Source organism: Ictidomys tridecemlineatus, chromosome 8 (genome assembly GCF_052094955.1).
Source record: "Ictidomys tridecemlineatus isolate mIctTri1 chromosome 8, mIctTri1.hap1, whole genome shotgun sequence".
In the NCBI taxonomy this organism is placed as follows: Eukaryota; Metazoa; Chordata; class Mammalia; order Rodentia; family Sciuridae; genus Ictidomys; species Ictidomys tridecemlineatus.
This window is the reverse complement of record NC_135484.1, coordinates 124,090,566-124,104,572: the sequence shown is the minus strand read 5'-3', so window position 1 is coordinate 124,104,572 and position 14,007 is coordinate 124,090,566. Positions and strand designations below refer to the sequence as shown.

Here is a 14,007-nt window from a genome sequence, read left to right as displayed (position 1 = left end):
GCAAATGCTATAATTTCATTCTTTCTCACAGCTTATTGATATTCCATCCTGTGTACATGACACATTTTTTAAATCTGTTCATCTATTGAAGGTTTCATAGCTTGAATATTGTGATTTGAGTCACTTTAGACATTGTTGTGGCTGTGTCACTGTAGTATGATGATTTTAAGGATTTTGTGTGTAAATCAAGGAGTGGGATAAGTGGGTCAAATGGCAGTTACATTCCAAGATTTCTGAGGAGTCTCCATACTGCTTTCCAGAGTGATTGCACCAATTTGCAGTCCCATCAGCAATGTGTAAGTGAACATTTTCCCCACACTGCCACCAACATCTATCATTATTTTATTCTTTTCAGTTGCCATTCTGACCCAAGTGAGATGAAATCTCAGTGTGGCATTTGCATTTCTCTAATTGAATTTTTTTCATATATTTTCTGACCATTTGCATATGTTCTTCTGGGAAGTGCCTTTTCGGTTCCTTTGTCCATTTATTGATTGGATTATTGGTTGGTGTTCTTTTGGCATTAAAAAATTTGAATTATTTGTACATCCTGGTGATTAATGTTCTACCTGAGGTGCACATGGCAAAGATCTTTTCACATTTTGAAGGTTCTCTGTTCATAATTCGTGATGGTTTCCTTTGCATTTCCTGGCTTTCAGGGTTCTCAGTGTTCTCCCTGTGGTTTGTTTTCAGCTTCAACGTAGTACAGAGACCTAGGCTCTGGATGCAGGACAGACGCCTACAAAAAAATTGAAAAAATGGCAGGCTCCGGACACCAAGGGCTACTTCCAAATTTATTAAGTTTGATGTTTGGCAGGAGAAGGGGGTTCCATCTTCTTCAATCTTCACCAATCTGATAATTAACTCTTCCTTCATGTTGAGTAGGTAGTGTTGACCCCAGCTGGTCCTTTCAGTAAGTGACATGGCAACCATTCCACTCAGGGGGACTTCATTCACAAATCAATTCTGAGTTAATTCAGGTGCAGGGTCCAGGACCAGGCAAACTTTATCTTAGTGCACCTATGCTATTAATGAAATTTCCCTTGTGATCTACATCGAGAAACCCATGGCTATAAATCCTAATGTTACAATAATCTCAGTAGAACAGGTCAGGAGTTAGGCCCATAGATATTTAGTTCTAGACTTATTTCTTAATTGACTCCCTTATTTCCCCTTGTTTATTCTCAGGTTTAGTAGACCTTTTGTTTCCCTATGAGTTACTCATTTATTCATTAGGTTTTTGTTTTGTTACTAGGGATTAAACCAAGGGTGCTTAACCATTGAGCCACACCCTCAGCACTTTTTTGAATTTGAGAGAAGTTCTCACTCAGTTGCTTAGGGCCTCCCTAATTTGCTGAAGCTGGCTTGACACTTCCTAATTCCAGCCTCAGCCTCTCGAGTTGCTGAGATTTTCTGCATTTGCTGAGATGATCATGTGATATGTCTTTCATTTTATTTGTGATATTTTTCATTTATTGATTTTCATATGCTGATCCAACCTTGCCTCTCAGGATGGAACTCTCTTGATCCTGGTGTATAATCATTTAATGTGTTTTTGAACAGAGATTGCTAATATTTGATTAAGGATTTTTACATCTCTATACTCATCATGGATATTGATATATACTTTTGTTTCCTTTATTGTATTTAATCTGCTTTGGTATCAGGGTGATACTGACTTCACAGAATCAGAACACATTTCTTGTCATTAGATAATAGATGACTCTAATGTATATTTGATATAGAAAAATTATTAAATCCTGACAAGGATAAATGGCGAGTTAAAAATTATCTGTATGGGGCTGGGGATGTAGCTCAAGCGGTAGCATGCTCGCCTGGCATGCGTGCAGCCCGGGTTCGATCCTCAGCACCACATACAAACAAAGATGTTGTGCCTGCCAAAAACTAAAAAATACAGCAATCTGTATACGGGGTAAAGTTGGGAGTTCATAACCCGCTTGAATCAAACTGTGAAATATGATGTATTAAGAATTGTGTAAGGTTTTGAACGACCAACAATAAAAAAAATAAATAAATAAATAAATGTTACTTACCCTGATATGATCATTTTGCATCATATACATCTGTTGAAGTGTCACACTATACTCCATAATACTGTACAAATCACTGCACAATGATTGTAATAATAAAATAAAAAATTGTAGCTACCTTTACAATAAATAAATAAATAAATAAATATTTAAAAATTCTCTCTCTCTATCTCACTCTGTCTCTAAAAAAATTATCTGTATGCCTAGACAAGAAAAATTCTATTGTTTCCTTCTAGTCTGTTATTCTTTTCTTTCTACAGCCTAAATGCTGTATATTTCTCCCTCTCCCTCTCTTTCCCTCACATGATGAACATAGGTTTCAATGGCTCCCAGAACTGCCCTCTGCAAATGCACTTTCCCAGGTGAGTTAGCTCTCTGATCCCCTTAGGGGGCAATTTTTTTTTTTTAATTTTCTCCTTCCTTTTCACACCCCAGTACTACATCCCCACTCTTCATTCATAGAAGATGAAATGCATCATCCTCACACTTGAAAAAAAATAGAACTCAGGTAAGAATGTCTTCATAATCCCATCCCAGGCCCCACACCTGAAACTGTCTCCTCCATCTTCCCACCAGTGACTTGATGGATTGTCGCGATCCCTTGCCCGCAAGGAAGATGCAATTCGGGAATCTTCTTTCAGCGGTTTATTCAGGCCCTTGATATTTCTTCTACTAATCCCTCGGATGCCCCTCCCAGCCTTAATATAGCATCTCAAGCCCCAATGCGAAGCTGCCACGTGGAGCTTTCTCATAGGGTGCTGAAAAACCATGCGCCAACTCTCCCAAATAAGGAGTTGTTTGTCACATACCACAGAGGAGCCAGCGCCATCTTGTAATGGCGACAATAATCTGCATAAGCGGCAGAGGCGGCTCACCACAATGGATCATCTGTTGCTGTCCAAGGCCACCTTTGCACTTGGGAACAAGTTTGGCCCCTTTCTTCCCTACATCCTCACCTTCCACTCTCTGTGGCTCATTCATTCCTACATTCAAAATACTGTGATATCTCCCATTAAAACAAACACAAGTAACCTCAGTAAATAAAACAAAATCCCTCCATAAACATCCACCACCTGATCCTGTGTCTCCCTCCCATTACTGCCTCTTTTCTCTGATACACTTTATAGAGTGATGTCTGAGTCCCTTCTTAATGTTGTCTTTTTAAACATTGAATTTTTGTTTTTCTGTGGAATCATGGCAGCATTTAAAGGAAAAATACTGCTACAAGCCTTGGTAAAAATGCAAATGGCCCCAATCTTCCATGCAGCCCCATTTCTTGATCCCCAGAGGTAGGTAGCCTGCTTTACTTCTTTGGCCTGGGCTGCTTTTATTGCTACCTGTTTCCTCTGTCCCCACAGAGAATGCTAATAGGGCTCCTTCTTTGTTTGTCCATTTCATGTTGCACTCTTAGTGGAGAGCTTCCTTCACAAGCCCCTACCCTCTCATTAGTCACTTTATAATTTTGGTTAGATCAATGTTGTTTACATCTCTAAGATAACCATGGATATTGATGTATAGTTTTGTTTCTTGATTGTCTTTAATCATCTTTGGGATCAGGGTGATACTCGCTTCATAGAATCAGAACACATTTCTTGTCATTAGATGGTAGATGAGTCTAATGTATATTTGATATAGAAAAATGTGGAAATGTTATTCACAACTAGGCTTGAAGCTTTCATTACTTTGTTTCCTTGAACTGATTTGTAAGTTCCCTGCAGTTAATAAAAATGTTCTTCCTTTAATTGCTTAGTTTCTGTTGTTCTCATTACAGGAACTTTCCCAAAATCTTCTCCAGGGTCACTGCTATGGTTTGAATGTGTGCTCCAAAGTTAATGTTAGAATCTTGATATTCAACACAGTTGTGTGGGGATACAGGACCTAATGGGAGGTGAGTGAGTCATAGGGGTCCCTCTCTCATAAATAGATCAGTACTGTTATCATGGGAATGGGTTGGCCCCTCCTGCCTCTCTTGCCTTCTGCTTGCCCTTACACCTTCTACCATATAAGGAAACAGCAGGAAGGCCCTAGTCAGATGCCAGTGCCTTGATTCTGGACTTCCCTGTTGCCAGCTGGCCAGGCTGAAGAGATGAGCTGGGTTTAAAGAAGCTGGATGCAGTAATAACAAAGAAAATGGTGAAGAAACCACACAGCACATGAATATGAGTTTCTCAAGTCGAGGGTGTGACTGCTCAGCAACCCCAAGGGTTGGCTCCATGCTGGAAAGAGAGCATGTACCTATATTTCTTTTATTTATAAGGGGGACACACACAAAAGAGGTTCAATGGAATATTCTTCACCAAAGAAGGCCTAAGATAGGGTTTTGAAGGTGTAGTCTTGCTTTGTGATGTCTTGTGGTCAGCAGATTGATTGACATCTTGGCCACTCACACTCATCTCAGGTGTTGTGTGGGATCACAGGCAGAGCAAGAGGAAGGCACACTAATGTTGCACAGCCCAATCAGTGCGCAACACCAGACCAGTCTTATCGCTCAAATGTGCATAGCTCACACTCACAGCCCATAGATGGCTCCTGACATTTCCCAATCTTAACAATGTAGGAAAATAAATTTCTGTTCTTCACAATTTACTCAATATGTTGTGTTCTGTTAGAGCAGCCAAACAGATTGACTGTCTCTATGAGTATAAGCATATTCAGAATTCCACCAACTTGGTCTTTGTGAAGACACCTGTCCCAGAGCTCTCAGTGCTGCCACACCTGGACTCGATGCCTTCACAACTGGAGCAAGGCTGACTCCCTGGATCTGCTTCACCTCACGGGGGAACACAACCTACCTGTCTGGCTCTCATATTAACTACATTTCACACATTTCCTTTTCTTGCTTTTTCTCCATCATTTGTGTTTCTCACTTCATTCAGTCATATCCTACAAGAACATGGAACAGAAAATATTGAAACCTCAAACATCTGAAATATCTTTCAAACACCCCATCTCTTAGTCCAACTCTAACTTAGTAGGATTCTGTGTTGAAAATGTTTACTTGGAGTGTGCATGATATTGTTTTAACATTTTTGAGCTTCTAAAGCTGTTTTGCCAGCTTCTTGAAATGTTCGGAATCTCTTCTTTTCTGACTGCTCTGAAATTTCTTTGTAACCTATATTGGCATAGGTCTGTTTTCATTTATTTTTAGGCAATTAAGTGTAATTTGTGGGGGACTCTAAATACTGAAAAAGTGTCTTGAGATTTTAAAATCATTCCTTAGTCTCAATTATTCTTCAATTCATGTTGTTTAGTTGTTGAAAATCCTTTATTGATAGCCTTGTGCTCTTAAATTTCTTCTCTCTTCCTTACCGTATACTAATTCTTTTTTTTTTCTCCAAGAAAACAGTTTATTAAAGACAATGTTCAGCTGAGTTTAGCACAAACCTGTAAGGCCAACTACTTGGTGGAGGTTGGAATATTTTGAGCGCGGAGAGCCATCTTCTCATGCAGATCTCATCAATGGCTACAGCTCCGGGCAGGTCCCCACATTCCCAGTTGCCTTTGGGGGCCCACTGGAAACAGGGATCAAAGAAAATGGGAACCCGGAGAAGGGCTGTAAAACCCTGAATTCCCTTTGTAGCTGGAGCGTTAGGATTGGAAATTTTCTAAATAGGAACATTAATGTCAAAACATTGGCCATTAGAAATTAGGCATATGGAAAATAGGCTGGAGTTGGAGTCACAGCTGAGTACCCAGGAATAATCCTCTAGGTTAAACTGGATTCACTTTTCATCTCTGCTTGGCCTGTTTGCAGAGGGCAGCAGAGTAAGGTCCATGAGACCAGGATTTTCTCTACCCCCACTCCTGACCCTCTCATTCAACATGCTAGTCTTATTTTGATCTGAAGAATTAGCTTAGGCCAGGCTGGGCATGGTGCTCAAGCCTCTAATCCCGGGAGACTCAGGAGAGACCAGGGGAGGACTGTAGCAATCCCAAGCCAACCTGCCTCTAAAGGGTTAGGGAAGTTTCATTGTTAGCCCTCACTGGGTTCAATCCCAGGAACCAATGAAAAAAGAATTAGCTTCCTATGGAAGTAAGGAGTCTTATTTTTGTAGTACTGGTCAGCAATGCAGATGTCATAGATATCCAGGAGTGTGGCTGTTGCAGGTAAAAGGTACACAGGCTCCCAGGAGCCTCCTCAAACAGTGTACCATACTAATTCTTTTCTGGTACTATTATAATTGTCCAAATTATCTATAGAATTATTCATTTCTGTGACCAGTTTTTAATTTCTGAGAATTTCTTTTAGGTTTTTTTCCCTCAACTAATTGTGCATTATTTCATTCCTTATTCATAAATACCATGTCTTTTTACAGGTTTTTGCAATTACTGAGAGTAGTGGCACACAATCAAGCAAAGAAATTGGGACCATTTAGGATTTCTCCACAGTTCACTCAGAGCAGCAGTTCTCAATGTGTGATCTATGGAACCCCTAGAGGTGTTTAGAGTATTACATAGGACCCATGTAATCAAAAATACTTTTATAATATCACTAAAACATTATTTACACCAAAGTAAAACTTGCCAAAGTGGAAGCTCTGGTACCAAACTGCAATAGTAGTTACTATATTCTTGTACAGCAGAAGGGAAAACATGCAAGTTCACTTAAATATGTCTTGACTGAAGTGTTAAAAATCATTAACTTTATTAAATTGCCATTCAAGAATCTACATTATAAATACACTTATTTGATAGAATTGGAAGTACACATAAAGCACATCTGCTACATTTGAAAGTAGGGTGATTGTGTAAACAAAAGCCATGTAGTGAGTTATAACAGCCCCATTTTCTTTTTCTTTTTCTTTCTTTCTTTCTTTTTTTTTTTGAATACCATTCCTGCTTCAAAGAATTAATGACACAGAAACCATTTCTTATACCTCAAAATTTGGCCAACATTCTAAAATATGAACTGAGTCTTTCCCTTCAAGATAATCATAAACAGCAATATTTTCAGTGATAAAATGTATGCTCTCAAAAGAATATCAGAATATAGGAGAACCTGCATTCACCACTATCAACCTGACAGCCTCTCTCTCTCTCTCTCTCTCTATATATATATATATATATATATATATATATATATATGTATATATATATATATATGTATATATATATATATATCTTTAGACAAACAGTGCATGACTTTAAAAAATATCATGCTTAGCAAACAAGATCCATTCAATGTGCAAGACACACCCACAGACTTTTTATTGTTTTTTATTAAATAAATGATGGGAATGCATTACAATTCTTATTACACATATATACCACAATTTTTCATATCTCTTTTTGTATATAATGTATGTTGACACCCAATTTGTGTCTTCATGCATGTACTTGGATAATGATGTCTATCACATTCCACCATTTTTGCTAATCTGCTGCCCCCTCCCTTTCCCTCTCACCCCTCTGCCCTATCTAAAATTCATGTGATCCTCCTATGCTCCCCTCCCTTCCCTGCTATGAGTCAGCCTCCTTATATCAGAGAAAATATTCAGCATTTGTTTTTGGGGGGATTGGCTAACTTCACTTAGCATTATCTTCTCCAATACCATCCATTTACCTACAATGCTATGATTTTATTCTCTTTTATTCCTGAGTAAAATTCCATTGTGTATATATGCCACATTTTTTTTTATCCATTCATCCACTGAATGGCATCTAGGTTGCCTCCACAGTTTAGCTATTGTGAATTGTGCTGCTAAAAACATCAATGTGGCTGTGTCTCTGTAGTATGCTGTTTTTAAGTCCTTTGTTTATAGACTAAGGAAAGGGATAGCTGGGTCAAATGGTGGTTCCATTCTCTGATTTCCAAGGAATCTCCATACTATTTTCCATATTGGCTACACCAATTTGCAGTCCCACCAGCAATGTATGAGTGTACCTTTTCCCCCACATCCTTGCCAACACTTATTGTTGTTTGTATGCATGATAGCTGCCATTCTGACTGGAGTGAGATGATATCTTAGAGTAGTTTTGATTGGCATTTCTCTGAGTGCTAGAGATGATGAGCATTTTTTCATATATTTGTTGATTGGATTGTATATCCTCTTCTGAGAAGTGTCTGTTCAGGTCCTTGGCCCATTTGTTGATTGAGTTATTTGGGTTTTTTTTTTTTTTTTTTTTTTGGTGCTTAGCTTTTTGAGTTCTTCATATATGCTAGAGATTAGTGCTCTATCTAAGGTGTGAGAGGTAAAATTTGCTCCCAGGTTGTAGGCTCTCTGTTCACCTCACAGATTGTTTCTTTTGCTGAGAAGGAACTTTTTAGTTTAATTCCATCCCATTTATTGATTCTTGGTTTTAATTCTTGCACTATAAGAGTCTTATTAAGGAAGTTGGGGCCTAATCCCATATGATAAAGATTAGGGCCTACTTTTTCTTCTATTAGATGCAGAGTCTCTGGTTTAATTCCTAGGTCTTTGATCCACGTTGAGTTAGGTTTTGTGCATGGTGAGAGATAGAGGTTTAATTTCATTTGTTGCATATGGATTTCCAGTTTTCCCAGCACCATTTATTGAAGATGCTATCTTTTCTACAGTACATATTTTTGGCAACTTTGTTTAATATGAGATAATTGTAATTTTGTGGGTTAGTCTCTGTGTCCTCTGTTCTGTACCATTGGTTTACCAGTTTGTTTTGGTGCCAATAACATGCTGTTTTTGTTACTATTGCTCTGTAGTATAGTTTAATGTCTGGTATAGCGATGCCACCTGCTTCGTTCTTCCTGCTAAGGATTGCTTTATCTATTCTGGATCTCTTAGTTTTCCAGATGAGTTTCATGATTGCTTTTTCTATTTCTATGAGGAATGCCATTGGGATTTTGATCAGAATTGCATTAAATCTGTATAGTGCTTTTGGTAGTATGGTCATTTTTATAATATTAATTCTGCTTATCCAAGAGGAAGGTAGATCTTTCCATATTCTAAGGTCTTCATTGATTCCTTTCTTTAGGGATCTGGAGTTTTCATTGTATAGATCTTTCACCTCTTTCTTTATGTTGATCCCCAAGTATCTTTTTTTTTTTTTTGAGGTTATTGTAAATGGGATAGTTTTTCTCAATTCCTTCTCAGAGGATTTGTCTCTGATATACAGAAATGCCTTTGATTTATGACACCCACAGACTTTTATGCAACAGAATATGAACTATTTCATAGTAGTGTTTCAGGGTCCATATGGCAAAGAACCTTTAAGAAGCTAACACTTGTATCAAGTTAGTGTAGTATCAAAGACAATAGCCACAGTTACTGAAAACGTTGTTAAAACATTCTTCCTGATACTTCCCTTAGGCTGCATTTTTTGTTGTTGTTATTGTTGTTTCAACCAAAGTCACAGGATAAATGTAGAGCATATGATATCTAGCATTCTCTACCACAAATAAAAAGGACTTTCAAAATTGTAAAAAGAAAAATGATCCATTCCTTAGACTAAACCTTTTGATTTTGGAAAACAGTTATTTCTCTTTGAAACTGCTGTTTGTTAATATGCAATTAGTTATAAATACTCAGAAGGAATAATATATCTTTAACATGGAATTAATTTCTAATATGGTAAATATTGACAGACATAATCCACATTAACTGGATTGCCTGTGGAACGCACACTACTTTCTAAGAGCATGTGAAGATCCTGAAACCAAAATGTTTGAGAACTGCTGATTTTACACCCTGAGGCAGGAATCAGGGGAAGGTATGACAAAGAATGTTTAGTACAGAGGAGTGTTCAGGGAAAAGTCCCAGCCCTGGGCGTGGCTCTCAAGGTCTAGACAGGAGACTGGGATGTAGACACCTAGCACTTCTTCTTGTCCCAACCCATGTCAGGTCGTTCTGCCAGGACACTGTTGATGCGGCCCAGGTTCTCACTCCCATTGCGTGTGTCTTGCTCCTAGAGAAGCCAATCAGCGTCATCGTGGTTGGGGTTTTAAAGTCACCACCCTGTAGGCCAAGTCCCAGAATCTCCATAATCTCCCCAGAGCTGCAGGATGCTAGTGGTGGCGCCCTGAATGCTGCTCCAGATGCTCTCTGGGGCCCTGGCCCTGACAGAGACCTGGGCGGGTGAGTGCGGGGTCAGAAGGAAAAGGGCCTCTGGGAGCGAGGGAGAGTCCTGTCAGCACTCAGGACCCAAGGAAGCCGGGTCCCCGCCGCCCCCGGTCCAGACCCTCCCCCGGCTCCTCTCCTCCCATCCTCGTCAACCTGGGACCTGGGGTGGGCGCCATGAGGAGGATCACAGAGTCTCAGTGGCTCCTTTCCCCAGGCTCCCACTCCATGAGGTACTTTGAGATCTCCGTGTCCCGGCCCGGAGGGGAGCCCCGGCATATGGAAGTGGGCTATGTGGACGACACGCAGTTCGTGCGCTTTGATAGCGACGCCCCGACGCCGAAGATGGAGCCGCGAGCGCCATGGATAGAGCAGGAGGGGCCGGGGTACTGGGAACGGAACACACGGATTGCCAAGGGCAACGCACAGAGTGACCAGGTGGGCCTGAACACCCTGCGCGGCTACTACAACCAGAGCGCGGCGGTGAGTGACCCGGGCCCTGTCGGAGGCCGCGACCCCTCACGTACGGTGGTCCCTAGTCGTCAGGGGTCCCGGGCCAAGCTTCACCCCAAGTCTGAGGGACTCGCGGGGTCCTTCGACCGAGAAAGCGCCAAAGCGCAGGGGGTGGGGCGGGGGGAGAGGAGAGGACTGGGACGGTTTCCTTTTCAGTTTAGGGAAAAACCCGGGTGGGCGGGGCGGGGCGGGCCCGCAGCTGACGGGTGGTGGGGGTGGGGGTGGGGCGCGGGGACAGGCTCTCACACCTACCAAACGACGTATGGCTGCGACGTGGGGACGGACGGGCGCCTCCTCCGTGGGTACAGTCAGTTCGCCTACGACGGCGCGAATTACATCGCCCTGAACTACAACCTGCGCTCCTGGACCGCGGCGGACAGGGCGGCTCAGATCACCCGGCGGAAGTGCGCTGCTGCGCACAGGTGTGAGGGGCTTCAGGACACTGTAGGTCTCTCCTCCAGCTTCCCACAAGGAAGGGAGGAGAATGGCGCCCAAGCTAAGATACCTCCTGCTCCTTGTGGAGGGGGAGGGAGTGGGCCTGGACCCCCAGGTGCTGCACTAGAGAGGAACTGAGGCCTCTCTCAGGACAAGTGAGGGATCCCGTCTCTCTCTCCCTCACTGGTGGGAAAGACAGTAGATACCTGACCACAGTTACCCATCAGCAGCCTTGACATCAGGGACAGACTGTCAGGTCCACTCCAGCCTAATGTCCTTGGAGGTCTGACTCCAGCTTTTTCCACATGTCCCAGCCTCTACCCACCAGAATCTGAAGTCCCTCTCAGGGACCTGAAGCCTCTTCCACTGGGTTACCTCAATCTGATAGAATTTTTCAAGGAATAGATTATGCCAGAAGAATTAGTCCAGGCTTGTGTCTAGGTTTTCCCCACCCCAATCATGCTGTCCTTTCTCAGGATCATCATGTGAGTGCTGCTTCAGTGGCCTATGAGGAAAAGCCAAAATGTCTGAATTTCTGTGTTCTTACCCTCAGACCCCCCAAAGACACATGTGACTCACCACCCTAGGCCTGAAGGGGATGTCACTCTGAGGTGCTGGGCCCTGGGCTTCTACCCTAAGGAGATCACCCTGAACTGGCAACGAGATGGGGAGGACCAGACCCAGGACATGGAGCTTCTGGAGACCAGGCCTTCAGGGGATGGAAACTTCCAGAAATGGGCAGCTGTGGTGGTGCCTGCTGGAGAGGAGCAGAGATACACCTGCAATGTGCATCATGAGGGGCTGCCTGAGCCCCTCACCCTGAGATGGGGTAAGGAGGGGATAAGGGTCCAGAGCCTGGTGTCAGGAAGTCAGGAGGCTTTCTGGAGACCCTCAGCAAGGTCAGGGCTGAGAGCTGGGGATCAGGGTCCCTCACCTAACTTCCCTTCCTCTCCCAGAGCCAACCGCTCAGCCCAACATCCTCATCATGGTTATTGTTGCTGGTGTGGTTCTCTTTGGAGCTTTTGTCGCTAGAGCTGTGATCAGTTTTGTCTCCTGGAGAAAGAAAAACACCGGTAGGAAATTTCAGGATCTAAATTTGTGTCCCACTGGTGGTTTCAAGTACCTAGTAGAAGTGTGCCCTGCTTTGTTCTTGGGAAATAATATCTACACATGCCCTTACTCAACCTGAACCCTTTTACTTTTTGAAAAGTGCATAGAATCTAAAGGACAAATATATCCTCCTATTTTTGTGGTGATTGGGACCTGGTTCCCAGCATTTAGATGCCAGAGGGGAATCTTCCTGCTGAGGACAGACCTCCAGGAGAGCAATTGGCTCCATCCCTACATATCTACTTTCTTCTTGTCTCCAGATCCTTCCCTACATCTGCATTCACAGTTCTGGAGACTTCCCCAGTGTCCAGCACTAGGGGGTACCTCTAAGACCTGTCTCCAAACTGTTCTCTCACAGGATGTTTTCTTCCCACAGGTGTAAAAAAAGGGCCCTATGCTCCAGCTATTTGTGACTATGAAGAACAGTGATCTCTGAGACCCCTGAGTTACTGTAATGGGAAGCGATGGGGGAGTTGATCCATCCCATAATTCCTCCATTAGCCACACCTCTTGTGGATTCTGACTAGGTTCTGTTTTTGCTCTGCTCAGGTAATAATAGTGCCCAGGGCTCTGATGTGTCTCTTACTGCTTAAAAGGTGAGACACTGGAGGGCCTGAAAAGGGAGAGGGGTTGGGGAAGGAGGAGACTCCTGAGTTTCAGGGACTTCTTACAGGGATTTTTGACATTTTGGGTGTTTAATAGATTGTTCAGAGTGTCTTCATTACAATGAGTGATCTGAATTTGTTCATAATACTTTCTTTTACTGGGTGAGACAGCTGCCATTTGTGGGACTGAGCAACACAGGATTTCTTCAGTTCATTCCTGCTCCCTACTGAGATTTCAAGGGTTCCAACTTCTCTGTGCAGCTAGCAACTAACTATGCCTATGTGTCTGTGTTCCTATCATCATAATTGAGGAAATGCTGAGAGGAGCACATCAGTGATCCCCACACTACCCTATTCTCTTTCTCAATCAACTTTCCTATGTAGCAGATGTGGGGCTGGGACCTTTCCATTTTTAAATGTAGCTTCATGTATCCCTGGACTCTAACTTCTTCCTTCCCTGTTGAAAAACAGAATCTGGATATTGATTTGTATTTCAAATTTGTATCACAAAATATGGTTGATGAGTTAATTAAAAGAAGATTCCTAAATTTCAAAGAGAAAATAAAGCTTGAAGCCTTCTAGAATCTGTATGTTTGCTGTGCTGAATCTGCTGCAGGTGGGGACAGAAGAAGACTGACAGTAGCTGAGGGTGGACAAGGTGGCACCCAGTCTCTGCTCAGTTCATCCTGGACTTTGATGTGGTCACTCCTCAGCTGGGTCACCTTCCCTGCTTCTTAATCCCATCCCTTAAGTTGAATGTCATCCCTCCAGGACCTGTGATGACAAAGACTAAAGTATCATCAGGGCTGGTCCTAACTCCAGGACCATGGGCAGAGAGGGTATCATGTTGCTGAGTCAGTATAGGATGAGACCTGAGTCTCACTTCTCTTCCCATCTTTTTTTATTTCTCAGTTTCTACAGAGAATTGTCCCTGTTCTTATTATTAAATATGATGTCTGGTGTCGTTCATCATAAATCAAAGGCATTTCTATACATCAGAACTCATTTTTTTCTGTAATTGTTCCAAAAGCCCAGAGCAGTTTCCTGGGTTGTATTTTCCATCATTCCTCCAATATTTTCAAAGATACTAGATTATAGGAATAGCAGAGAGGAAGGATCTCATGGTTTCTCATCCTAGATAAATTCCTCTTAGGGTCCTATCTTCTCTGTTCTTCAGTTTCCCTGTCCTTAACAATACTAATCCTAGAACTTGCTCCATTACAGATTCCTTGGTAAACAAAACAGAGTCTAATAGAGGTT

The 14,007-nt window shown here is 42.2% G+C and overlaps 1 protein-coding gene and 1 pseudogene across 1 annotated transcript; both read left to right on the top strand.

Moving 5' to 3' along the window:
* Positions 1-4,802, top strand: part of LOC101976303 (patr class I histocompatibility antigen, A-126 alpha chain-like) — a 37,940-nt pseudogene extending 33,138 nt beyond the window's left edge.
* Positions 4,803-10,011: 5,209 nt separating this feature from the next.
* On the top strand, positions 10,012-13,578 carry LOC101976014 (HLA class I histocompatibility antigen, alpha chain G-like). Its single transcript, XM_078018544.1, has 3 exons — positions 10,012-10,102; positions 10,302-11,147; positions 11,586-13,578. Exons 1-3 carry the CDS (start codon positions 10,051-10,053, stop codon positions 12,062-12,064), a joined length of 1,377 nt encoding a protein of 458 aa, XP_077874670.1. The 5' UTR covers positions 10,012-10,050; the 3' UTR covers positions 12,065-13,578.
* Positions 13,579-14,007: the final 429 nt, after the last annotated feature.

Excerpts from the sequence above, each read along its gene's own strand:
- LOC101976014 (XM_078018544.1), top strand. The coding sequence starts at position 10,051 with ATGCTGCTCCAGATGCTCTCTGGGGCCCTGGCCCTGACAGAGACCTGG. Across the intron at positions 10,103-10,301 it reads CCTGACAGAGACCTGGGCGG|GCTCCCACTCCATGAGGTAC; the intron begins GTGAGTGCGGGG and ends TCCTTTCCCCAG. Across the intron at positions 11,148-11,585 it reads GAGTGGGCCTGGACCCCCAG|ACCCCCCAAAGACACATGTG; the intron begins GTGCTGCACTAG and ends TCTTACCCTCAG.